Below are 27714 nucleotides of genomic sequence, written 5' to 3' on the forward strand. Positions count from 1 at the left end.
GTGCAGGCAGACAATACCGTGCAAGGCCGTGACGAGGTAGATTGTGAGGTCAAGAGTCCGTCTGATTGTAGAAGGGGACCATTTACTAGTCTTATACCAGCGGAAAGCAATGGAGTCGATTGTAGACCCCTTCTCCAGGCCTCCAGGCCGCCCTTTCCATAAAAACCTCACCAAATTGCCTTGGAGTCAGCAAAGTGCTGGATCACTCAATCAGTCCAAAAACACACCATGAAACTGGAGGTCACAGGGTTCCAATGGCGTGCAGCTTAGTAGTAGGTTTCAGCTCTGCCTTCGATACTATTGTTCTGAAGTTGACTCCACGGTAAACTAATCCAGCTAGCTGTACCCTACAGTACCTGTCAGTAGATTATGAACTTCCTGACAGGAAGGAAGCAGTATGTAAGGCTGGACTCCTACTTGTCTGATCCAATGTCTATAAGCACAGGCACTCCCCAGGGCTGTGTTCCTTCACCCCTCCTGTTCTCACTTTATAAAAATGACTGTGCCTCCACAGACAAGTCCGTTAACATCTTAAAGTTTACAGATCCTAAAGTACAACTTTTTGTAGCTGCTTTTGGTCCTGTGCAGCAGTTTCCTTTTGCCAGTCAGTGATGCGGCCTGTCAGAATGCCCTCCACTGTACATCCACAGCCGTTTTCAAGTGTTTTAGGTGACAACCAAATTTCTTCAAACCCCCCTAATGAACTATAGCTGCTGTCTTGCCTTCGTTATAGCTGCATTGATAAGTTGAGGCCCGGCTAGATTCTTAGAGACCTCGAAACCCAGGAACTTGAAATTGCTCACTCTGTCCTCTTCTGATCCCTCTTTGAGAATTGGTTCGTGTTCCCTTGTCTTTCCCTTCCTGAAGTCCACAATCAGCTCTTCCATCTCTCTGAGTGCAAGGTTGTTGCTGCAACACCACTCCACTAGCTGGTGTATCTTGTTCCTGTACATTGTTCATACATTTTTTATGGAAAGAAAGCTGTGCAGTGCTTACTTTTCTGGTATTTTAACAACAAAAAGACGATTTGTCCTGAGGATAGTAAAGACGTGTTCACCACGTTACTGTGATCCTCATCTGGGAGTTTAATTGGAATAATCAGGATGAGTGTCATTTTCACGATTAGGGTACTTACTAAATCTTCTTGTGGGGAATTCTTTCGAAATGTTCAGGAAAATCTTCATCTTAAGGAGATAGCTCAGTCACACCTAGGATTACAACTGCATAGATGTAGCTGATGTTGAGGGATGGCACAGTTGATAGAGCTGCCCTCTCGTAGCCCTGGAGACCCCCGTTCAATCCTGACCTTGGATGCTGTCTCTGTGGAGTTTGCACCTTCTCCCTATGACAGCATAAACTTCTCCGGGTTCTCCGGTTTGATCCCGCTGCTCTGAGGGGTGCAGGTTGGAACGTTAATTTGCCAGTATAAATTGTCCCTGGAGCGTAGATTCTGAGGAGACTGATGGAAAGAGGGTGAGAATTAATTCGGTGCTCCCGATGCGGCCTCCTCTAATGGGTGAGACCCGTTGTGAACTGAGGGACAGCTTTGTCGAGTACTTCTGCTCCAACCGTCAAAAGCAGAACTTTCCGGTGGCCAAACATTTTAATTCCAATTCCAATTCCCATTCTGACATGTTGGTCCATGCCATGATGAGGTCACCCTTGATGGAGGAGCAATACCTTATGTTCCATGGGGGTGACCTTCAACCTGATGGCATGAAGATTGATTTCTCCTTCCAGGGAAAAAAAATTCCCTTCCCTTCCCGTCTTCTTCTGTTCCCCACTCTGGCCTCCTACTTTACTCACCTGCCCATCACCTCTCCCTGGCTTCCTTCCTTCCTTCCCTTTCTTCTATTCTACTCTCCTCTCAGATTCCTTACACTCCAGTCTTTAATCTTTCCTACCCACCTGGCTTCACTTGTCACCTACTAGCTATCCTCCTTCCTCTCCCTCCCACATTTTAATTCTGGCATCTTCCCCCTTCCTTTCCAGTCCTGAAGAAGGGACTCGCCCCCTAAACATCGACTGTTTACTCAGTTCTCTAGATCCTGACTGACCTGCTGAGTTCCTCCAGCATTTTGTGTGTGTTGCTGAGAATCAAATGGGATCAGTGTAAATTGATGGGCTGAAGGGCCTGTTTCCCCACTGTTCGAAAGGGTTAAGGATTTGAAAGAAAGAAATGCATTGGAATGGCACCTTTTATATCCATTTGTGAGGTCCATGAATGTTTTGCGTTTGGTGAAACGAATGAGAGGATTAGGCCCCGTGGCAATGTAAGCAAGGCTGAAGCTAGCTTACATTAGCGACTCTGCAATAACAGGAAGGTAATCCATTTTCTCTTTTTATAATATTAGCCGAGGGATCTACCATACCCTCGACACCTTTCTTTGTACTTCTTCAAAGTTTTTCTGTGATTACCACCACCTGATGCCTCCTCAGAATGAAAGACGGTGCCCCTGACTATGTAGCACTGCCCCAGTATTATACCCATATAACAACTACAGCACGGAAACAGGCCATCTCGGCCCTTCTAGTCCGTGCTGAATGCTTACTCTCACCTAGTCCCACTGACCCGCACTCAGCCCATAACCCTCCATTCCTTTCCTGTCCATATACCTATCCAATTTTACTTTAAATTACAATACCGAGCCTGACTCTACCACTCCTACTGGAAGCTCGTTCCACACAGCTACCACTCTCTGAGTAAAGAAATTCCCCCTCATGTTACCCTTAAACTTTTGCCCCCTAATGCTCAACTCATTTCCTCTTGTTTGAATCTCCCCTACTCTCAATGGAAAAAGCCTATCCACGTGAACTCTATCTATCCCCCTCATAATTTTAAATACCTCTATCAAGTTCCCCTTCAACCTTCTACGCTCCAAAGAATAAAGACCTAACTTGTTCAACCTTTCCCTGTAACTTAGGTGCTGAAACCCAGGTAACATTCTAGTAAATCTTCTCTGTACTCTCTCTATTTTGTTGACATCTTTCCTATAATTCGGTGACCAGAACTGTACACAATACTCCAAATTCGACCTTACCAATGCCTTGTACAATTTTAACATGACATCCCAACTCCTATACTCAATGCTCTGATTTATAAAGGCCAGCATACCAAAAGCTTTCTTCACCACCCTATCCACATGAGATTCCACCTTCAGGGAACTATGCACCATTATTCCTAGATCACTCTGTTCTACTGCATTCTTCAATGCTCTACCATTTAAGATGTATGTCCTATTTGGATTATTCCCACCAAAATGTAGCACCTCACACTTATCAGCATTAAACTCCATCTGCCATCATTCAGCCCACTCTTCTAACTGGCCTAAATCTCTCTGCAAGCTTTGAAAACCTACTTCATTATCCACAACACCACCTACCTTAGTATCATCTGCATACTTACTAATCCAATTTACAATTCAGTATTGTACTGAAACATCTGCCGAAGTCATTGTGCCCAGGTCTCCAGAGTGAGACCTGACCCCCACTCGGAGAGAGTAACCCACTGAGTTACAGCTCCAATCAAATCCGCTCCTCTTTTCGCACTGAGATCACTGGAGGGTCAATTCTGAGTGGCAGCGGTTACGCTGCTCCCTCTTGGCAGAGGAACAGAAGTTTAAAACAGAGCTGCCGTAGTAAGGGCCGTGATAATCCCTTGCTGAAAATGTGCTCCCTCCCCACTGCTGTGCGTCTGAAACTCTAAATCAGATGCTGGAAACTAGGTGTGAGCATCATAGATGCAAGAGGTTATGCAGATGCTGGAAATCTTGAGGAACACAACCAACCTGCTGGAGGAACTCAGCAGGTCAGGAGGGGAATAAACAGTTGAAGTTTCAATGAAGGGTCTCAGTCTGCAACATTGACTGTTTATTCCTCTCCGTAAATGCTATCTGACCTGCTGAGTTCCTCCAGCACTTTGTGTGTGCTCCTCAAGATTTCCATACAAACATAGGCTCATAGAGTGCTACTGCACTTCTGGCACCAACATGTCGTGCTGACAAACATAGGACGCCCACAATAATGAGCCAGTGCCAACAGAAAATGCCGGAAATACTCAGCAGCTCAAGCAACTTCTGTAAAAAGAGAAGCTGCTGGTCAATAACTCATTATCAGATCTTGCACTGTCAATTTAACTCAGTGACTCTGATTCCCTTTGCATAGAAACATAGATTCATAAAGTAATTAATAGAGTCTTGTGTGAAGGGAGGGGGTGGGCATCGGGACTTTGATGCGTTCTGTGAGGTTTCTTGTTTCATGGTTGTCTGTGAAGAGTGAGAATTTCAGGTCATATACTGTTTACATTTTCTGATATTAAAATGAAATTTTGAACTTTTAATATAGCATCGAGATAGACCATTCGGCCCAACTGCTCCATGCTAACTAAGCTAGTCTCCTTTGTCCATCTTTGGCCCATATCCCACTCATCTTTTCCAATTACCCCTTTCCTATTGTTGTACCTGCCCGACTTGTTGAGTATAATACATAGGCAAATACATTAGAGGCCTTTAAGAGGTATTTGAATAGACACATTGATGTAAGGAGGATGGAGGGGTATGGACATAGTGCAGGTAGGAGGGATTAGTGTTTGGGTGGTTTTGATTTGCTTTTTAGTTGGTTCAGCATCACATTGTGGGCTGAATGGCCTGTTCCTGTGTTGGACTCTTCTATGTTCTATGTATCTCCAACACATCCTGCAGTTATTGTAGAGTGTAGCCAATCCAGTGTTATCGACCATAAGTGCCTGGTAGACGGTGAAGGAGAGGACGACTGGACGCCTCCACAACCTCCATCACTCACCTAAAGACAGCTAATTAGAGCAGCGGCCTCACAACGCCAGGGAGCCGGGTTCAGTCCTGACCTTGGGCGCAGACCGTGTGGAGTCTGAGCTTTCTCCATGCGTGGCGTTCCTCTGGGTGCTCTGGTATCCTCCCACATCCCAAAGGTGTTCAGGTCGGGAGGTTAACTGGCCACCGTAACTTGCCCCTGGCATGTAGGTGAGAATCTGTGAGATTTGGTAGGACTGTGGAGGGTTGGGGGGGGGGGGGGTGGGGTTAGAGAATAAAAATGGAATTAGCACAGGATTAGTGTAAATAGGTTGGCACAGACTTCATTTGGTCGAAGGCCTGTTCCTATTCTGTATGTCTTTCTCACTCTAATGCTTTTCTGCCCGTAACCCCTATACCTCTCCCAGTTACAGGTCAAATTGGAACTGCATGTAGAGTGAGCAGAGGTTAGGAGAAATTATAGTTGTATTGGGTTTTATTTTAAGTTTCATTAGGGACACAGCATGGAACAGTCCCCTCCGGCCCAATGCCCAGCAACCCACCCATTTAACCCTTGGTTAATCACGCTGCTCTAGAACCCGGCTTTGTGACTGGTTGTATTGACTGTTCTCTCTGCCCTCTTCTAGCCGCTGCTGTGAAAAGAAGAGCTGCGGCAACAGGAACGAGACGCCATCGGACCCCGTCATCATCGACAGGTAGGAGGTGCTGTTCCACAATCCCGCCCAGCGAAGTGTCTGGAGCCTTGCCTGAAGGACTTGGCGGAGGGGTGGGGATGGAATGTGTTGCTTTGCCCTCCCGAGCCGTCGACCTGTGGTGAGAGCTGAGCTCCTCTCAGTGGCGTGTCTGTGAGCTGGTGACAGTGAGGCTGGCGCAGAGTGCAGAGTTCACAGAGGAAATGGCGCCCTGTTCGCTGGCGCTTGCAGCAGAAACCCACGCGTAAAGCAGCGCAGTAACAGCCCTACACACGGAGTAAAACCACACAGTGTGCAAGCTGTCCTCGGTGGTCAAAGAGTCAAAACAAAACTTGCGTTGGCTGGAAATCTGAGTAATCAGAGGTATCTGTAAATACTCAACAAGTCGTGCAACTTCTGTGAAGGCAGAAACGGTAAATGTTTCCAGTTGCTGGGGTTGAGACGGATAATAAATCAGCCAAGAGCGAATGGTGGAGCAGACTAAATGGGCTGAATGGCCTAATTCTGCTCATACGTATTATAATCTTATGATAATTATGGCGGCATCCACTTCAGAAGAAGTCTCAGAGTATATTGTTGTACTGCAGTCAAAACAAGTCCTCTGGTTGTGCGGTGGACGTTTCACACCCCATTTTCTAATGGGAGGGACTGCTGAGTCAGATGGTTGGTAACTATGTAAGATGAGAAAGATAAATGGGATGCCTTTAGCTATGTAATTGTATAAAATAAAAGGTTCTGATTAACCATGAGCTACAAGACTTGTTCAAGGAACTAGTGTTGCATCCCACAACTCTTCCAAAGTTATTTTGCCCCAGGACAGTAAAACTCGCTGCAGGGATACAACGATGATTGTTAGTTATTTGAACTACTTCCTGTGTTGCTGCTGCCAACTAGAGTTTCCTCAGAGGAGCTGGTTCAGAGCTTGTGGCTCCCTGTATGAGGTGAAATGATCGACATTGCCATTGTTTCGAGTCTCATTCCTTTTGCTGGACGGTTCCCAAAGAAGATAGTTCTCTTACTGTGTGGAACTGCAGATTAGGACCAAAGGGAGAGCTCCCCAACTGTCTCCTTGAAGTGGTTGGGTTGTGGGTTACGTAACTGAACTTCTCATTTAATAGTTAATGAACTTAAAATCAAACTGCAGATGCTGGAAATCTGGATCAAGACTCCTGATCAACAGCACTTAGCTCTTAACTGGAGTCACCTGTCCCTAGATCACTGGGTTCCAAGGTCTATACAAGACCTAAAAGGTCAACGTGCAAAGGTCAAACTAAAGTTCAGAGCCTGGCGGCTGGAGGTAGATACCTGAAGGTCAAAGACCAAAGTTAGAGGCTTGACAGAGTCACAAGGGCACGAGTCGCCGGGGTTGGAGGTCTGTGCCAATCTGGAGGTCAAGGCCCGAAGGTCAGGCCGTTGATCTGCGAGTCTTGGCGTGAAATCCAAAGTTGGAGGCCGGATGTCTGAGAGTCTGGGGACAAGGAATGGAGGCCCGGAGATGGCCTGTCCTGGGGCTTGGAGGCCTGTCAGTGTGTGTTAGTGGGTAGGTGGTTGGGAGGGATGGGAAAGAAGCTTGTTTTGCTGTTGCTTGTATTGTCTTCTTGAACATGATGGGCGTGCTATGTTGATGCTGGAATGTGTGGTGACGCTTGCAGGCTGCCCCCAGCACATCCTCTGGTGTATTGGCTGTTAATGCAGATAATGCATTTGCCTGTATGTTTTGATGTACATGTAATAAATAAATCTGAATCATAAATGGTCTGGAGAATCACAAAGGTGGTTAGAGTTGGCCAATAGATTCTGGCTTTGCAAATACCAGCTTTACCTAGTAAATGAGTGAATTAGTAGTAAATTAAAATTAAGGAAGGACCTTTGTCAGTGTTGAGGCTGAACCTGCCATTCACCAACACCCATCCAGTTGAGTATGATCATGGATTATGAGTTTTCAATGGAATTCCCTGTTAGTGAGACATTTGGAATGCGTATTGGATCCAACAAAGTTCTGCCCTGAAACTCCAACCCAAGTTGGGTCTCCAGTGGTGCAACATTTAGGGAAAGGGGGTCAATTTGTGGTCAACAGCAGTGACCTTAACTTGGCTGATGTCAACAGGCCCTTCTGTCCACTGATGGTCAAGCACCCATTTACCCCATGGTATAAAAAAGGTCCGGTCGTTTATACTGAGTCAGTTGGCTTCGGCTCTCAAATAAGCGTGGAAACTGGCCCTATTTTTACACTAATCCTGATCTTCTTCATTTTCATCTCCCAACACGTCCATTAGCTACTCCCTAGTATCTACCGCTCTTGTACACTAAGGACAACTCACAGTAGCTGATTAATCTACTAACTTGCATGTTTTTGAGATGTGGAATTAAACTGGAGTGCCCAGACGAAACACGCCCCATATGTGTCGACTCCACACGACAGAGCTGAGGTCGGGATTGAACCCAGGCCGCGGGAGCTGTGAAGCAGCTCCTGTACCCACTGCACCACTCTGACACCCTCTTGTAAAAGGGGACAGCCAACACCTTTTTTTAAACCAGGGTGGCCATGGATAATATGAGAGGGATTAATTTTAAGATGACTGGAGAAATATATGGGGAGATGTCAGAGGTAGGTTCTTTACACAGAGTAGTGGCTGCGTGGAATGTGCTGTCAAGGGTGGTGGTGTGCGGATACATTAGGGACTTTTAAGAGACTCTTAGATAGGCACAAGGATAAAAGAAAAATTGGGGCTGAATGAAAGGTTGGATTGATCTTAGAATAGGTTAAAACATTGGTACAACACTGTGGGCTGAAGAGCATGTGCTGTGCTGTAATGTTCTATGTTCGATGTTCTATTACCCTTCCAATGAGATACTTGTGTTGATGCTGTCGTCTTGTAGGAAATGTGTGTTGCAAGTCCTTACCAACAGGAATGTGATAATTAAAAACACAAAATGCTGGCAGAACTCAGCAGGCCAGACAGCATCTATGGGAGGAGGTAGTGATGATGTTTCGGGCCGAAACCCTTTATCAGGGGTGATAACGTTCATGTGGTATGAGGGGTGTTGAATGAGGAGCATCTTTAGGCAGGTTACAATGGATTGTTCCTCAGTTTCTTTTGCACATTGGTGGTTTATCAGTCAGTGTGTTGTTTCTCATTAATTCTATTGTATTTCGTTGTTCTACTGTGAATGCCTGCAAGAAGATGAATCTTAATGGTGACACCTACGTACTTTGATAATAAATTTGAACAGTCTTGTAAAAGAGAGCGCAGTGGGAGTCAGTAGAGTCATCCAGTGCATAAGGATTCTGGATTGGTCAAAATGAGCTGCCAACTCTAATAGCACCATATAGGAGCAGAATTAGGCCCTTTGGCCCATTGAGTCTGCTCCGCTATTTCATCGTGCATGATCCATTTCCCTCTCAGCTTCAATCTCCTGCCTTCTCAGGGAAAAGTACGAAAGAAATGTGGCAAATGTTTAGGTGCCATTTGTGTGGAATTCTGCATAGGTATGTTCCAATGAGACAGGGAAGTTATGGTATGGTACAGGAACCGTGGTGTACAAAGGCTGTAATAAATCTAGTCAAGAAGAAAAGCTTACAAAAGTTCAGAGAGCTAGGTAATGTTAGAGATCTAGAAAATTATAAGAGTAACAAGAAGGAGCTTAAGAAAGAGATTAGGAGAGCCAGAAGGGGCCATGTGAAGCACTTGGCGGGCAGGATTAAGGAAAACCCCAAGGCATTCTACAAGTATGTGAAGAGCAAGAGGATAAGACGCGAAAGAATATGACCTATCAAGTGTGACAGTAGGTAAGTGTGTATGGAACCAGAGGAAATAGCAGAGACACTTAATGAATACTTTAATTTAGTATTCACTATGGAAAAGGATCTTGGTGATTGTAGTGATGACTTGCAGCAGACTGAAAAGCTTGAGTATGTAGATATTAATGAAGGGGATGTGCTGGAGCCTTTGGAAATCATCAAGTTGGATAAGTCTCTGGGACCGGATGAGATATACCCCAGGCTACAGTGGGAGGCGAGGGAGGAGATTGCTGAGCCTCTGGCGATGATCTTTGCATCATCAATTGGGATTGGAGAGGTTCTGGAGGATTGGAGGGTTGCGAATGTTGTTCCCTTATTCAAGAAAGGGAGTAGAGATATCCCAGGAGATTATAGACCAGTGAGTCTTACTTCAGTGGTTAAGTTGATGGAGAAGATCCTGAGAGGTAGGATTTATGAACATTTGGAGAGGTATAATATGATTAGGAATAGTGGGAATGTACTTTTTCGTACATTTTTTGTACAATTCTTTCATACTTTTTGCATGGCTTTGTCAAGGGCAGGTCGTGCCTTACGAGCCTGATTGAATTTTTTGAGGATGTGACTAAACACATTGATGGAGGAAGAGTAGTAGATGTTGTGTATATGGATTTCAGCAAGGCATTTGATAAGGTACCCTATGCAAGGCTAATTGAGAAGTAAGGAGGCATGGGTTCCAACTGGACATTGCTTTGTGGATCCAGAACTGGCTTGCCCACAGAAGGCAAGGAGTGGTTGTAGATGGGTCATATTCTGCATGGAGGTCGGTGACCAGTGGTGTGCCTCAGGGATCTGTTCTGGGACCCTTACTCTTCGTGATTTTTATAAATGACCTGGATGAGGAGGTGGAGGGATGTGTTAGTAAGTTTGCTGATGACACAAAGGTTGGAGGTGTTGTGGATAGTGTGGAGGGCTGTCAGAGGTTACAGCAGGACATTGATAGGATGCAAAACTGGGCTGAGAAGTGGCAGATGAAGTTCAACCCAGATAAGTGTGAAGTGGTTCATTTTGGTAGGTCAAATATGATGGCAGAATATAATATTAATAGTAAGACTCTTGGCAGTGTGGAGGATCAGAGGGATCTTGGGATCCGAGTCCATAGGTCGCTCAAAGCAGCTGCGCAGGTTGACTCTGTGGTTAAGAAGGCATACGGTGTATTGGCCTTCATCAATCATAGAATTGAATTTAGGAGCCGAGAGGTAATGCTGCAGCTATATAGGATCCTGATCAGACCCCACTTGGAGTACTGTGCTCAGTTCTGGTCGCCTCATACAGGAAAGATGTGGAAACCATAGAAAGGGTGCAAAGGAGATTTACAAGGATGTTGCCTGGATTGGGGAGCATGCCTTATGAAAACAGGTTGAGTGAACTCAGCCTTTTCTCCTTGGAGCGACGGAGGATGAGAGGTGACCTGACAGAGGTGTACAATATGATGAGAGGCATTGATCATGTGGATAGTCAGAGGCTTTTTCCCCAGGGCTGAAATGGTTGCCACAAGAGGGCACAGGTTTAAGGTACTGGGGAGTAGGTACAGAAGAGATGTCAGGGGTAAGTTTTTTATGCAGAGAGTGGTGAGTGCGTGGAATGGGCAGCTGGCAACGGTGGTGGAGGCGGATATGATAGGGTCTTTTAAGAGACTTTTGGATAGGCACATGGAGCTTAGAAAAATAGAGGGCTATGAGTAAGCCCAGTAATTTCTGAGGTAGGGACATGTTCGGCACAACTTTGTGGGCCAAAGGGCCTGTATTGTGCTGTAGATTTTCTATGTTTCTAATAGGTTTCAGTATAACCTCTAGTGATGGGTTTACAGCTCAGTTGACTCGGATGTTTCCACTAGGCTCCAGAAGGAGTGTTAAACACCCAGGTTTTAGAGTTACAAGTGAATGAGAGTGCCGTGGCCAACCACAAATTGCCAAGAGCAGTCGACTGTGCAGAAAGCCGTGAGTGTGTCTGTAAGTCATTAACAATTGCATCCTGTAAGGGTGTTTTGGTTAGTAATGGGTTTCTGGTTAGGAAACAGTGAACTTAGTGAGGCCAAAGGGTTAACGCAACATGTTAACTGGTGTGGTTTTTGCAATTAGCAATCCAAACCATTATTACGCAAAGCCACCATTAGCACAGGCAGTTGGAGTCTACACAGTGCTCGATATTTTCTGTTCAAGTATATTAACTGAAAACACATTGTCCGTCCTGTGGAGCTCAGTGATTGTGTTTCTCGCTCACATTTTTGTACATGAGGATCTTTCTTGGCCAGAAATCCAAGACCCACTTCCCTGTAGCTGGGTTTCAGATTAACCAATGCTGGCCATTAAAGAAAGAGTCAACCCCAACCCTTTCCAGTTGGGAAATGAAATAACCAGATGTCTCACTGCACAAAGTGAACGCTGGGAAATGCCTGAAATGAAGTTTCTGAATATTTTTGTGAGGAACCCTGTGAGAATTACTGTCAACAAGAAAATCTGACCCAACACACTACATCTTTTAAGAAAAACAAGGAACTCTGTTTGACTCTCTACCCGCCCATTAAGAGCTTGGCTGCGGAACCTGGGAATGGCAGGATTTTCATGAATTGGAGTTCAGTCTTCGAAACATACTCTAAAGTACTTCTGCAGATCATCATTATACTGTAAAGCCACCTCAGGAATGAGTTTTATTTAGGGTGAATAATGTTTAACACAAGTAGTGTTTGCATTCATATAGCACCACTTGTTCCTGTCTCACACTCGCCTGACAGACCCCCATGTAGCCCCCACTTAGAGCTGAGGGGTTAGTTCACACTTCATTCAGTTCCCCTGCTTGAGGCCAGCTCTGATTCTCTCCTTGCCAAGTCAGAAATTTTCTGGTTCAAGTCCTACTCTGGAGACTTAAGCCCCATCCTTCAGAAGGTGTACTGATCAGAGACCAGGTTTACTCTCTCAACAAAGTATGGACAATTTACAGTCCTGTCCTACAGAGCAGGGAAGACATTCATGGTAATAGAACACAGAGCAGTACAGACTCGTTGGCACACTATATTGTGCCGATCTTTTAACTTACTTTAAGATCAATCTAACCTGTCCCTCCTACATACGGCTCCAGTTTTCTTTCACCAGTGTGTCTCTTAATGTATCGACCTCTACCACCACCCTAAGTAGTGTGATCAAGCACCCAACACTCTCTTTTTAAAAAAAAAACCCCTAAAATCGACAATCCCCTATACTTTCCTCTGATCACCTTCAAATCACGCCGTCTCGTTATTAGCCATTCCCGCCTTGTGGAAAAATCTCTGGCTGTTCACACCGTCTATGCCTGTTATTTATTTATTTATCCATCTATTTATTTATTTTATTGATTGAGATACGGCATGGAATAGGCCCTCTCAGCCCTTCAAGCAATCCCTGATTTAACCCTAGCCTAATCACGGGGCAGTTTACAATGACCAATTAACCTACTGTGCGAGGAAACCGGAGCACCCGGGGGAAAAAAAAACAGGCAGGGAGTCACAGGGAGAGCATCCAAATTCCTTACAGGCAGCAGTGGGAATTGAACCTGGGTCGCTGATGCCATAAAACATTGTGCCAAACACCATGTCGCCTCAATCATCTTATACATCTTTATCAAGCACCTCCCATCCTATTCACTTCAAAGAGAAAAACCCTTAACTCACTCTTCCTCTCCTCATAACATATGCTCTCTAAACCATCCTCTTTAATATAGCCAAATTTGGACACCATACCTGCAGGTTCCCCTCTAAGATATATTGCCCCGATCTGGAAATGTATCCATGTTCCTTCTTTGTCGACTGGAACTCCATCCTTAAAAGGGTGGCCTAGTAGCTTAGCGGTTAGCGCAGTTGCTTTAGAACGCTAGTGATCTCCGTTCGGAGAGCCTGTAAGGAGTTTGTATGTTCCACATGGGTTTCTTCCACGTGCTCCGGTTTCCTCCCACACTAAACAAAAGAGACATACGATTAGGGTTAGTAAGTTGCGGGCATGCTATGTTGGCCCTGGAAACGTGGAGATACTTGCGGGCTGCCCCCGGCCTGATCCTTGCTGATATGATTTGACACAAATGGTGGATTTCACTGTCTGTTTCAATGTACATGTGATTAATAAAGCTAATCGCTTATAAAGGTCATCTTTAAAAGCACTCGGAGGGGGCGAGGGGGAGTATCTTCACTGGACGGACTGCAATGGTTAAGAGGGTGCTCTCCACCGTCTTCTCAAGGGCATCTAGGGATGGGTTATGAATGGCTGCCGTAAACAAGAGAGGGGAGTAGGGGGCAGTGCCCCCTGCTTTCAGAAGGCACTTCTTGATGCAGTTTGCCTTTAAAGCCTCTGGATGGCACGTAAGCTCGAGAGCCACTGCCTCACGAAGCGTCGGTCGTATCATGTGCTGCTTGGGCCCTCAGGCCTTCACCTGTGCTTCTGCATAAGCCAATCCCCGCGGGCATTCCCACAATGAATAACATGAACCAGATCAGATTGGCACGCGTTGGCAAGCTATTCATCACCGAAGCTCAAATGAACTAAACAGAACAAAATTCATTGTGGCAAAGATTAATGAAAACAAATTCCTGTGTTTCCAGGGCCAAGTGACTTAAATTTCTCCCTTCAGAAATATGGCTTGAATCACAAAACATCTGACTGTTATAAAGTGGAATGAGAATATTGAGTATAACATTTAGGATCCAGTTTTCATCAACACATTATCCCTTGTACAAACATTAAAATATTCAAGTGCAGGTATACTGTGCGGGGTTAACAAACTTGTAGCTTAGATTGCCAGCATGTAATTTCCTTTGAGTCTGCTTGACCCAGTTTTCTCGTTGGCTCTGGCAGTAAAGACGCCACTTGATGGAGCTTTAGGACCTTCAGGCAAAAAGGTCGCTTGTCTTGTTCTCAGGGTCGGGCAGGTCTCATTTGGGGGACGCCGAGAGGCGTTCGTGGCTTGTCCACGCTGCTTTGTTCAAAGTTCAAAATAGATTTTATTCTCGGAGTACACATATGCCACCATATACAACCCTGAGATTCATTTTCCTGTGGGCATACTCAGCAAGTCTAGAGAATAGTAACTGTAACAGAGTTAATGAAGGATCAGCCAGAATGCAGAAGGCAGCAAAATGTGCAAATGCAAATATAAATAAATAGTAATAAATAATGAGAGCATGAGATAATGAGGTAAAGAGTCCTTGAAGTGAGATTATTGGTCCTGCGAACATCTCAGTGGATGGGCGAGTGAGGTTAGTTATCCCATTTTGTTCAAGAGTCTGATGGTTGAGGGGACATAAGTGTTTTTGAATCTGCTGGTGTAAGTGTTGAGGCATCTGTACCTTCTACCAGACAGCAGCAATGGGAGAAGAGCATGGCCTGGGTGGTGGGGATCTCTGATGATGGATGCTGCTTTCCTATGACAGCGTTTCATGTAGATGCGCTCAGTGGTTGGGAGTGCTTTACCCAAATAATTGACTGGGCCAAATCCACTACCTTTTGTAGGATTTTCCATTCAAAGGCATTGGTGTTTCCATACCAGGCTGCTGTGCAGCCAGTCCATACACCCTCCATTACACATTTATAGAAGTTTGGCAAAGTTTTTGATGTCATGTCAAATCTCCGCAGACTCCTAAGGAAGTACAGGCACTTCTGTGCTTTCTTTGCACTTATGTTCACGTGCTGGGTCCACGCGTTGCAGTGGGTTGCGAATGGGGTGAGGGTTCCCTCTGTTATCATTATCGCGCGTGAGCGTGTGTGTGGCCAAGCACATGCACACGTCGGTGTGTAAATGCACGTGTGTATATGTAATTTCTCTTGGTATGCATGTTATTTGTGTGTAAGTTAAGATTATTTTAATTTGTACATTGAAACATAGAGTGAATCACATCGTTCTCCATCAGCGACCAACACGGTGTGAGGATTGTGCTTGAGACAGCCCGCAAGTACTCTCACACCTCCAATACCAACGTAGAATGCCCACAAGCACGTGAAGGGTTAATAATGTACCTCTGTACGTTTTAATGTGTTTACATACACTCATGACAGTGTGTGTACACGCAAAAAATGTGCATGCGCATGCTGAAGTGTGTAAGATGGAGGTTAGGAAACCACCAACCCTCCCCTCGCCCGCCCGTGGGTGGCGAGGTGGAGGTCAGGGACCCCTCGGGAGTGTTGAGATGAAGATCAGGGTACCCAGAAGTGGGAAAGACAGGGATCAAGACCCGTGGGAGCGGCAAGATGGAGGATGGAGATCCCAGGAAACGTTTCTGAAGGCTCCAGGAGTGATGGAAAGGAAGCCATAAGCCATGGAGCATCTGAGGATCAAGTCAGAGACCCAGGGATCAGGAACCACTGTGATTAGCCCACGGTTCCCTGTGGTACTGCAGACTCCTCAGTATGATAACTCAGGTTGGAGGTTACTGATCACGTGTATTAATGATAACAAACAATATGGAGAAAGAGCATTACGGAAGACGGTCCACCATGAATATAGTGCGGGCTTAAAGGGCCGAATGGCTCACGTAAGCTCCTAACTCTGACCATCTTATGCTCTTCAGCCTTTCCTTAACCCACTCTTCTCAAAAGGATGCAGAGGCAGTCCGTCCAGTCTTTGCGCTTAATCCCTTCATCACTCTCATGCTGTTGAACGGCTTCAATGGTACGTTACGTGGAGGAGATGTGGTTTCAACTCTGGTCAGCGGGAGGAGGAAGAGCAGAAGGTTATTAAGGATGTATCAAGGCGTATCGATAACGAACACTCATCCCTGGGTACGTTGAACGCTCTGTGAATATTGTTGAGGATGGTGCCATAGTGACATAGCTGTTGGTGCTTAGTCTCACAGCTCCGAAGAGCTGGGTACAATTCCCATCTCAGCTGCTGTCCCTGTGGAGTCTGCATGCTCTCACTGTGACTGCATGCGTTTCCTCCAGGTGCTCTGGTTTCCTCCCACATCCCAGGTTGGTGGGTTAATTGGTCTCTGTAGATTGCTCCTGGTGCATTGGGTCATCACGGGATTGGGTAGGACTTGATGGGCCAAAGGGCCTGTACCTATGCTGGATGATTCTAAAACATTGAAAATTACTGCAGGTAATAAAATCCACTAACTTCCACAATATTGTCTGTGCTCTGCAATTTTAAAGTTCATCGTACAGTTTAAATTGGGCCTTAATTATTGGGTGTTTTCTTAGACCAGAGACATACATTTAATTGGAATTAGAAGGAAAATGAGAAGAAAACTACCATGCAGTGCAATGTGTTGATCTGAAAGGTATTGCCTGAATCCAGTTCAGTACAGGTTTTACAGATTTGGATCTGATGAAGGGTCTCGGCCCGAAACGTCGACTGTTTACTCTTTTCCACAAATACTGCCTGGCCTGCTGAGTTCCTCCAGCGTTTTGTGTTTGTTGCTCTGGACTTCCAGCATCAGCAGGTTTTCTCAGATTTGGATCTTCACTGGAAAATCATGTAGGATGAATTGATAAAAAAACACAAAATGCTGGCAGAACTCAGCAGGCCAGACAGCATCTATGGGAGGAGGTAATAACGACGTTTCGGGCCGAAACCCTTCATCAGGAGTGAAGTAACATGGGATGGTCGAGGGGGGATAAGAAGTGGGGGGAGGGATAAAGTAGAGAGCTGGGAAGTGATAGGCTGGAGGGAAATGGGCTAGGGGGAAGGTGGAGAATTATGGGAAATAAAAGAGAAAGAAAGGTAGGGCTGGGGGGAGAGATTATAGTGGGGGGGGGGGGGGAAGAGAGAGAAAGAGAACCAGACTAAAATAATTGATAGGGATGGGGGTAAGGGTGGGGGGCAGGGGTATCAACGGAGGTCAGTGAGTTGGATGTTCATGCTGGCAGGAAGGAGTCTAGGCGGGAGATAAGGTATTACTCCATCGACCTGCGTGTGGCCTCATCTTGACGGTAGAGGAGGCCATGGACAGACATGTCAGAGTGGGAGTGGTCTGTGGAATTGAAGTGTGTGGCCACAGGGAGATCCCACCACTGCTGGAGGACCGATTATTGTTGTCATGTGTACCACGATACAGTGAAAAGCTTGTCTTGTATGCTGTTCATTGAGATCAGATCGTTACACCGTGCATTGAGCTAGAGTAAGGTAAAACAATAACAGTGCAGAATGAAGTGTTTAAAAACTACTGGAAAAAGTACAGCTCTGCTAATGTATAAAATCATAATGAGATTACGTTTTGTAACTTCAAAACATTTAAACTAATTCAAAGAGAGACCCAGGAGTCTGAAAATGTGGGTGTAATTTTGTCTTTACGTTTTTTAAACCGATCACTCAAGTATTATTTGAAATATTAAATACACAACAGGGGTAGATTGTGAGGCTAAGAGTCCATCTTATCATACAAGAGGCCCATTCGGGAGTCTGATGACAGTGGGATAGAAGCTGTTCTTGAGCCTGGTGGGATGTGATTTTTGGCTTTTGTATCTTCTGCCCGATGGAAATCTGAATCAGAACCAGGTTTAATGTCTCCGTCAACACACACAAAATGCTGGTGGAACGCAGCAGGTTAGGCAGCATCTATAGGGAGAAGCACTGTCGAGGTTTTGGGCCTCCGGCATATGTCGTGAAGTTTGTTAATTTTAGGCAGCAGTAAAATGCAATACATGATAAATATAGGAAAAAGCTGGATTACAGTAAGTAGATATACATGTATATTAAATAGTTATATTAAATAAGCAGTGCAGAAACAGAAGTAAAACAGTAGTGAGGTGGTGTTCATGGGCTCAATGTCCATTCAGAGAGGAAGAAGCTATTCCTAAACCTTTGAGTGGGTGCCTTCAGGCTTCTGTACCTCCTTCCTGATGGTAGCAATGAGAGGAGGGCAGGTCCTGGGTAGACAGTGCCCTGGGAGAGGGGAGAAGAGCGAATGACTGGGGTGGGTGAGGTCTTTGATTATACTGGCTGCTTTACTGAGGCAGCAAAATGTCTCCGGAGAGTCTGTAGAGAAGAGGCTGATTCTTGTGATGTGTTGAACTGTGTCCACAGCCCCCAGCAGTTTCTTCTAGTCGCGTGTAGAGCAGTTGCCAGACCAAGCCTTTATGCATCCAGACAGAATGCTTTCTGTGGTCCATCGATTAAAAATTGGTAAGAGTAGATGGGGGGGAACATGTGAATTTTTTTTTTTTTTTTTTTAGCCTCTTGAGGAACTGGAGGTATTGGTGAGCTTTCTTGGCTGTGACATCAGCACGATTGGTCCAGGACAGGCCATTGTTAATGTCCTTTCAGGGAGCTGGCGTAGGCAGGATGGGCAGAATGGCCTCCTCCCGTGCTATAAGACCATAGCATGTGGATAGACCAATACTGCAGCATGCAGACGGTTCACTGGTAGAGGCATTGGTGAGCATTGTATCTTCAGGCAAGATTGCCTGTTCTGATCTTACAGTGTCAGTTATCAAACAAAGAACTCGGTACATTATGGCAAATTGCAGCAAGTTGTCAGTTTCCTTGCCTACTGGGAAGTGCGCCGGCTTGAATTCTGTGAGGGGGCAGAAATTAAACAAAACCCACACAAGACCGATCAAACACTTTGCACAAATATTCTGGGAGAAGAAGATTGAAGTGTGGGGAATTGCCCAGTGCTCTGTCTGATAGGAGGTAATAACCCTGTATAATTACTCAGGTACAAAACTAATTGGAAATATTGCAAATGTCAAGCAAAACTGGCATTTAAGCACAAATTCTGCGATGTTAATTGCTGAACAGGTGCAAGTTTGAATCTAAATGAGAGACATGATTAGACGGGCCCACAGAACAAATGTGGCCTGTGATTGAGTCAACTACACAAATTATTTTGCAATCTAGGCGACTAGTAAAGGTCGTGTTGATTTAACCTTTTGTTTGTGACAGGAAGTTAAATATAAATACGTCAACCCTGAACATTGCCTGCCTCCCCACCCTTCCCTGTACCCCACCCTTCCCACCCCAAGGAGCGCTGCCACAAGAAAGTAGCATCCATCATCAAAGACCCCACCATCTTCTCACTGCTACTAGGAGGCTCCACACCACCAGGTTTAGGAATAGTTATTGATTTCGAGATACAGGGCAGAATTGGCCCTTCAAGCCACACCATCCAGCAACCCCTGATTAGCCTACCACCATCTTGAACTTGCACGGATAACCTCAACAATCATTGCTCTGACCTGATTCTACGACCTGTAGACTCACATTCATGGACTCTTTACAACTCATATTCCCAGCACTATTTTTTTTTTAAATTTGCACAGTTTGTCTTCTTTTGCAAATTGGTTGTTTGTCAGTCTTTGTCTATTTGACTAAAGGTTTTTGTAAATTTGATTGCATTTCTTTTTCTTGCTCTCAATACCAGCAAGAAAGTGTATGTCAAGATAGTATATGGTAACATGTACCGTATGTACTTGGATAATAAATTGTGAGCTACTCACATCACTGCCTAGGCCTGTAACAGGCCTTGTTTAGACAAATTCAGAATAAGCTTGCTACTTGTTTCTCTGCATCTTTCTGGAAGGTAACCCTGGTGCTTGCTTGCTTTATGGTCCAAAGTCCAACACAAAGTAGTGGTTTTGGAAAATCCTACAAAAAGTAGTGTATTTGGCCCAGTCTATCACAGGTAAACAGTCCCAACCGTTGAGCACATCTACATGAAACCCTGTCGCAGGAAAGCAGCGTCCATCATCGGGGACCCCTACCACTCTGGTCATGCTCTCTTGTTGCTGCTGCCATCAGGAAGAAAGAACAGGAAACTTGGGACTTGCGCCACCAGGTTCAGGAACAGCTATTACTACTCAACCATCAGACTATTGAATAAAAGGGGATATCTTCACTTGCCCCCATCATTGAAATGTTCCCACAAGCCAATGGACTCACTTTCAAGGACTCTTCGTCTCTTTGTCTCGTTATTTATTGCTAATTACTTATGTTTGCATTTGCACAGTTTGTTGTCTTCCGCACTCTGGTTGAACGCCCTAGTTGGGTGGTCTTTCATGGATTCTGTTATAGTTACTATTCTATAGGTTGAATATGCCCACAAGAAAATAAATCTCAGTGTTGTATATGATGAAGTATTTGTAGCTACAATCTGTGTGTGGACCCCTAGCACGTGGGCACCCAAGTATCACGGTGGACCAAGATTCTGTTTCTGGTGTTGTGAAGGATGGCTTTGGCTCTGTGTGCTGCACTTTCACAATTGCCAGGACTTTGTCGCACTGCCTGTCCTTCATGGAAAAAGTTTTTCCAGACTAACACCTTTGACCACAAGTTTATCAGGCAGTGGTCAGAACGGAATGTCCTATGGACACTGCAGGAGAAGGACTCTATGGATGCAGTGGAGTCATTCCCCGGGCTGACTGTCCAGACCATCTGGCAGAATGCCTTATTCTCAGATCTCAGCAACAGGTACCAAGATCTTGCCTGACTGGTGGTGAGAGTACAGGGGATGGAATGTTATGTTGAAGTTGTATAAGATGTTTCTGAGGCCTAATTTGGAATATGGTGTGCTGTTTTGGCCACCTAGCTACAGGCAAGATGTAGATAAGGTTGAAGGAGTACAGAGAAAATTTACAAGGATGTTTCGAAGTTTGGAGGGCCTGAGTTGTAAGGAAAGATTGACTAGGTTAGGACTTTATTCCTTGGAACGTAGAAGATGGAAAGGAGATTTGATAGAGGCATACAACATTATGAGGGGTATAGATAGGGTAATTGAAGCAGGCTTTTTCCACTGAGGTTGAATGGAACTACAACTAGAAGTCATGGGTTAAGGGTGAAAGGTGAAATTTTAAGGGGAACATGAGAAACTTCTTCACTCAGAAGGTCGTGAGAATGTGTAACGAGCTGCCAGCACAAGTGGTGCATGCAAGCTCGATTTCAAAGTTTAAGAGATGTTTGGGCAGGTAGAGGTTTGGAGGGCTATTGTCCTGATGCAGGTTGATGGGAGTAGGCAGTTTAAATATTTTGGCACAGACTAGATGGGCTGAAGGGCCTGTTTCTGTGCTTACTTTTCTATGACGTTAGGACTCTCTGAGAAGGGCCCTCAATGTTAGGATATCACGCATTTCTGGAACATCACTCACTCAGTGCCCTGTGCATTAGATGACTTTAGTCATGGCAAGATGGTCGCTCACCTCTTTGCGGATGCTGGGTTTGTGAAGAAGGTATAGAGTAAGATGCAAGGGACTGTGTCACATTTTCTCCTGAGCTGAGCAGATTGGCTGATCTGTGAGCTCTTCCCAGGGACACACAGAGGGATGGACTCAAGCGGTGCTGGAAGACGACCAAGTCGGTGAAAGACGCCCATTGGTCTGTCCAAAACTTGTTGGTCAAGATGTCCATAGAGGAATGCTGCCAACAGGCACATGCGAGGCTACAGGAGTAAGTCCTGAGAGATTCACTGAACCTTGTTGCAGCCAACACATGGGCATGGTCAACCACAGTATCGGGTTCTTCCGCTACTGGACAGGAAGGGGTAGGAAGCCCCTAAATTATTGTGGTAGTGTGTCAGCCCAATGCCACATGGGTGGCAACTGTGCTCTTAGCTTTAGGAAGTATACTTGAATACTACTTAATGCTTTGACAATGAATGCAAGAAGGAAAAAGAAATGCATAGGTTAATCTTGTAAACCATTCTTTTGGAGTCATAAAATACTACAGCACAGAAACAGGCTTCTCAGTTCACCTAGTCCAAGCCAAACTATTGCTCTGCCTAGACCTGCTGACCTGCACCTGGACCATAGCCCGCCATATCTCTCCCATCCATGTACTTATCCACATTTCTCTGAAATGCCAATAGGAGTTGAGGTAAGTGAAGTTATCCATGCCGGTTTAGGAGCCTGATGTTTGAAGGGTAATAACTGTTTCTGAACCTGATGGTGTGGGACTGATGCACCATCAATAACTCACTCTGAGACGTAAGAAGTGAGATATCGGCTTTTATTGACTGGAAGAATGAACAACACTACATCCTGGAGAATGAGGCCGGGCTCAGGCCTCAATCGCCTTTATACAGGGGTCTGTGGGAGGAGCCACAGGAGCAGTCAGCAGGGGTCTGTGGGAGGAGCCACAGGAGCAGTCCAGACAGGTATACGTAGTTCACCACAGGGACCCAAGGTTCCTCTACCTCCTTCCCAATGGCAGCAGTGAGAAGAGATCAGGGCCTGGATTTATGGATGCTGCTTTCTTATGGCTGTGCTCCATGTAAATATACCGAGTGATGAGGAGGGCTTTACTAATGATGGACTGGGCTGCACTCACCAATTTCTGTGGACCTTTTTATTCTTGTACACTGGTGTTTCCATGCCAGTCTGGATACCTAAAGAAGTTTGCCAAGTTTTGGATGACATACTGACACAGCACAAACCTCCAAGAAAGTAGACTCACTGCCTTTGTAATGGGACTGCATTCTAGTCCCATGGCAGATCCTCTGAAATGATAACACCTCAGAAATGAGGAGTTTATAGTTGCCGACCCTCTCAATTAGGGGTAACACGAGGGGGAATTTCTTTACTCAGAGAGTGGTAGCTGAGTGGAACAAGCTTCCAGTAGAAGTGGTAGAGGCAGGTTTGATACTGTCATTTAAAGTAAAATTGGATAGGTATATGGACAGGAAAGTAATGGAGGGTTATGGGCTGAGTGCGGGCCAGTGGGACTAGGTGAGAGTAAGAATTCAGCATGGACCAGAAGGGCTGAGATGGCCTGTTTCTGTGCTGTAATTGTTGTATGGTTATATTATCCTTCACAAATTTAGGAAAGGCTGAAGAGGAAATTTGGGAGCCAGATTTGAGAGGGGGAAAAAAAAAACCAGGAGTTGAGTTCCTCCAAGAGATCGCTGCTCTGACAGCACGTCCCAAAGCCCAGACCCTCAATCACCGAGAAGGACGAGAGCAGCATGCCCAGGAGAGCACCCTCCAACTCACTCCGCACCCTGACCTGGGGTTATTTTATTTGGAGTTACAGCATTGGCAGCAGACCCTTCCCTCCCAACGAGCCCACGCTGCCGAGTTCACCTACTGATCCGAGTGCGGAAGGAGGCCGGGGCACCCGGTGGGAGCCCACGCCATCATGGGGAGAATGTGAAACTCCTTACGGGCAAATGAACCCAGGTTGATGGCACTGCAGTGGCATTACACAAACTGCTAAGCTGTCACACTGCCCCCTAATATAGTGCACTTCCTTCATTGTCACTGGGACCAAATCCTGCAACATACCCCTCAACAGCACGGTGGGGGCGGGGGAAGCATGCATTCACCCGAATGACTGCCGTAGTTTAAGAGGTAGAAGGCAGTAGTTTAAGAGCGTAGAAGAATGAGGGGAGATTTGATAGAGGTATATAAAATTATGATGGGTATAGATAGAGTGAATGCAAGCAGGCTTTTTCCACTGAGGCTAGGGGAGAAAAAAAACCAGAGGACATGGGTTAAGGGTGAAGGGGGAAAAGTTTAAAGGGAACATTAGGGGGTGCTTTTTCATACAGAGTGGTGGGAGTGTGGAATGAGCTGCCAGATGAAGTGGTAAATGTGGGCTCACTTTTAACATTTAAGAAAAACTTGGACGGGTGCCTGGATGAGAGGTGGATGGAGGGATATGGGCCAGGTGCAGGTCAGTGGGACTAGGCAGAAAAATGGTTCGGCACAGCCAAGAAGGGCCAAAAGGCCTGTTTCTGTGCTGGAATGTTCTAGGTGACTCAGCATCACCTTCTTGGGCCTCAGTTAAGGATGGGCAGTTAATCTGGCTTTGCCTCTGATATCCTCATTGAACTGAATGACTTTATTTTTAACATCCTTCATATACATGAGGAGTAAAAATCTTTGTTACGCCTCTGTCTGAATGGACAATGTGCAAATTATGGTAATTTGTAATGTATGTACAGTTATATACAGTATACAACAGAACAGTCAATACACATAGATTAGAAATGCAATTGTGTCAGTGTGAATTAATTTGAAAAAGGGGACAGAACTATAAAGTGCTTTGTTGGAGGAAAAATAGGTTGGGATACCCTGAGGTTTGGAGGGTTGAGATATAAACGTTGAGGTTTGGTGTGGTACAGTAGCGTAGTGGTTACCACAGCACTTTAGGGTTCGGGTGACCCGGGTTCAGTTCCTGCCACTGCCTGTAAAGAGTTTGTATGTTCTCCCTGTGACCGTGTGGGTTTCCTCCGGGTGCTCTGGTTTCCAAAGACGTACTGGTTGGTAGGTTAATTGATCACTGTAATTGTCCGGTGATTAGGCTAGGATTAAATTGGGGGATTGCTGGGCGGCGAGGCTCGAAGGCCTATTCCGCGCTGCATCTAGATTACTAAATGGATTCCGCACTTGCTTTATCGGCGGTGAATCAGCAGTGGAGTCTGCTGTCAGTGTAGTGACTCGGTGGAGGAGTGAGATGAAGGGGCTGTCAGGAGTGATTCTGTTTGATGTTCAGGCTCTGTGCCGCTCGCTCGCTGTCTGTCAGCCTCGCTGCAGCCACCAGGGAGCTGCTGGAGCTCAGGTTTCAGTGCCTGTGCATTAACCAGATCCCTCAGTGACTTGCTCTCGCAAGGCTGCCCGTGAAATGAAAGGCTCAGAGAGAATCTTTACCGAGCTAACAGTTTTGCACAGTTTAAACCTCTTTATCTCTGGCAGGGGTCCGCATTCTGTTTGGTTCTGTGTGATAAAGCCTGACTTGTGAGCACCCACTTAAACAAAAGGCTTTTGTACCAGTGACATGGACCTACACTCACACACTTGGCACGTGGGGGAGCATGTATATAAACACACGCATACTTACGCCACAAACACGTGCACACATACATGCGAACACACACACACACACACATTACAGGCCCTAACACATATACACACGCATGTATTCACACAGAAATACAAGCATGCGCACAAATACAAACAAGATTGCATGTACACTCTCACACACTCTCACACACTCTCACACACTCTCACAGTGGGGTAGTGGATGGATAGTTTGTCTCAGGTCAGAAATCTCGACCATTTTTCTGCTCTGAGCCAATAAGAAGAGGGATGGAATGACAAGTGCCAGAAGACTGAACAATTAGTTGATGTTTGGTGTGGGCGAGCCCCTGGCTGTGGTCCACTGAGATAATAAATATATTTTTTGACAAGGTCTGTGAAGCATTCTGAATCTCTCTAGGGCTATGGCTACCTTGACTGAAGACCCCTAGAGTGTGCAAAAGGACTTAATCTATAGAGAGATTCTGGTGGTTTACATGTTCAAAACGGGAGGAATGAGGTAAATATTGGATAAATTAAGGAGGCAGTTTGGTCTGGTGAAGTTTTTGGAGGAAATCACAGGCCAGAAGTAACCAGGACACGGGTCATGCCCCGGACTTAACTGAGGGATTCACTCTGAATTCCTGAGTGTGTCCTTCCGTTGCCAATCTGACAGCCATTCTCCGGAAGCAACTTTTCAATTCCACCCTTTAAGTTTATTTTCTGAGAATATAGCCTGTGAATTCCTGAAGCTTTGAGCATCCCACATGGAACTTGGCCAAACTTTAACATCTATGTTGGCTGCTGACTGCTTCCTCGAGGATGGCTTATTACTGTCTTACGCACCGAGATACAGTGAAAACTCTTTGCCCAGGCAGATTATCTTGTACATTAGTACATGTAGGTCGTAAAACAGAATGCATAATATCGTATTACCATTACAGAGAGAGTGCAGGGTAGTTAGACACATAGAGTGCATGGGCCACAGCAAGGTTAGTTGGGAGATCAAGAATTATTTAGCACACAAGAGGTCCATTCCGGAGGCTGATAACAGGAGGATTCGAAGCTATCTTTGAGCCTGATGCTACCTGCTTTCAAGCTTTTGTATCTTCCGGTACAAAAAATAATAACTAGTCCTCACTACATTCTACTCCCCAAATGGCCAAAATAAAACCAAAAAAAAAGGAGGTTCAAAATACTCTAACCCTCAAAGTGATACTCCTTTCATCATCTTAGTCCATGGAAAAATACAATCCGGGCCTGATCAGTCCTGACTGGGTCACCTGGGCAGGGATGTCTAGTGATTAAAGACCTGAAACACCCGAAGACTCCAGGTTACATTACTGATGATGTGTCCCAGTGCACGCCCGGTTGATTAAATCAAGTGGTGTTGGACCAGGTTAATGAAAGGCAGATCAAAGTGGCAGGATCAAGTGACACTGAATCTCGATTAGCGAGATCAAGAAGGATCATTTTCCCACTGCACGCATGATTGCGCCCTAACCCTAAACCTAACGTGGGTCTGGACACCCCCACAGACCCTTGGAGGGGAGAAGAGAGGATGTCCGGGCTGGGCTGGGTCATTGATTATGTCGGCTGCTTTCCTGAGGCAGTGGGAAGTGTAGTTTGAGCCGGTGGAAGGGAGGCTGGCTTATGTGATGGACTGGGCCGCATTCACAGCTCTGCGGTATCTTGCCCCACACCTCCTGCTACGTCAGGCTCACGGGGGTAATAACGCCAGCGTGCGATAGGTTGGCTCATGGTTCAGCAGTTTATCATAAGCAGCTGATGCTGACAGTCTGGAGTAACACACACAAAATGCTGGAGGAACTCTGCAGGTCCGTGGAGAGAAATAAATAGTCGACATTTTGGGCTGAGACTCTTGGTCAGAACTGGAAAGGAAGGGGGCAGAGGCCAGAGTAAGACGAAGGTGCGGGAGGTGAAGGATTACGAGCTGGCAGGTGATAGATAAGGGCCTGACTTGCTGAGTTCCTCCAGCACTTTGTGAGTGTGTGGTTCGCCAGTCTGCTTATTTACAACGCTGGCACGCGCCCGGAGAATTTTCAGTGACATCGTGTCCTGTCCCATTCAGGAGAGGAAAGAGGGAAATCTGTGCCAAATTTGTACTGCATTGTACACAGACAGGGATCACTTTACCAAAAAGGGCACCGGCAATTAAATAACCCGACCCCCCCTTTCTGTTTGAAAGCCAGCTGGTGCTGGCCCTGTACTGGTGGGATTTCACACTGTCTCTTGCGGGATGGCCAAGTTGGAGGCCTACCACTGTTACTGGAAACAGCTTGTCACTTAAAGGTTAGGTGCGGACTAAGCCAAGCTTGCTAATAACTGGAGGCTGATTGTAGTGATGACACTTGTTGCGTATTAGGCAGGGTTTGTAAATCTAAGAGGCTGGGGGGGGGGGGATGTGCTTAGCACCGTGGCAATCCCCTGCCCTTTCTGCATTCCACTGCCGTTTTGTCTCCCTTCCTGCTGAGCTGCGCCCCCACCACCCTGCCCCTCTCCAGTCTCTGCCAGCTCCTCCTGTGTGAGCCCCATTTCCCCAGCACCTGGGTCGTGCCCTCTGACGCGGCAGGGCTGTGATTTGTGACATTTAGCGGTCAGAGGTGACAGGTCAGTATGATTGACACTGCCGCCCCCCCCCCCCCCCAAAAAAAAAACAAATCGTTCCTCACTGTCCTGCCCCAAAAGAACGGGACCGGCCTAGAGGCGCGAGAGCCTGCATGGAG

General features: G+C 45.9%; 1 protein-coding gene across 12 annotated transcripts in view; it reads left to right on the forward strand.

Annotated features, from left to right (window-relative positions):
• The window catches only part of LOC140734898 (transcription factor COE2), a 318188-nt gene that overhangs the window by 40370 nt on the left and 250104 nt on the right, over positions 1-27714 (forward strand). For all 12 annotated transcript variants that reach the window (XM_073059600.1, XM_073059582.1, XM_073059608.1 and 9 more), the window contains one exon: positions 5414-5482. In XM_073059600.1, the coding sequence (XP_072915701.1) occupies positions 5414-5482 (69 nt within the window). The remainder of the gene's footprint in view (positions 1-5413; positions 5483-27714) is intronic.

The sequence above is a fragment of the Hemitrygon akajei genome, chromosome 1, assembly GCF_048418815.1.
Source record: "Hemitrygon akajei chromosome 1, sHemAka1.3, whole genome shotgun sequence".
NCBI classification, from domain to species: domain Eukaryota; kingdom Metazoa; phylum Chordata; class Chondrichthyes; order Myliobatiformes; family Dasyatidae; genus Hemitrygon; species Hemitrygon akajei.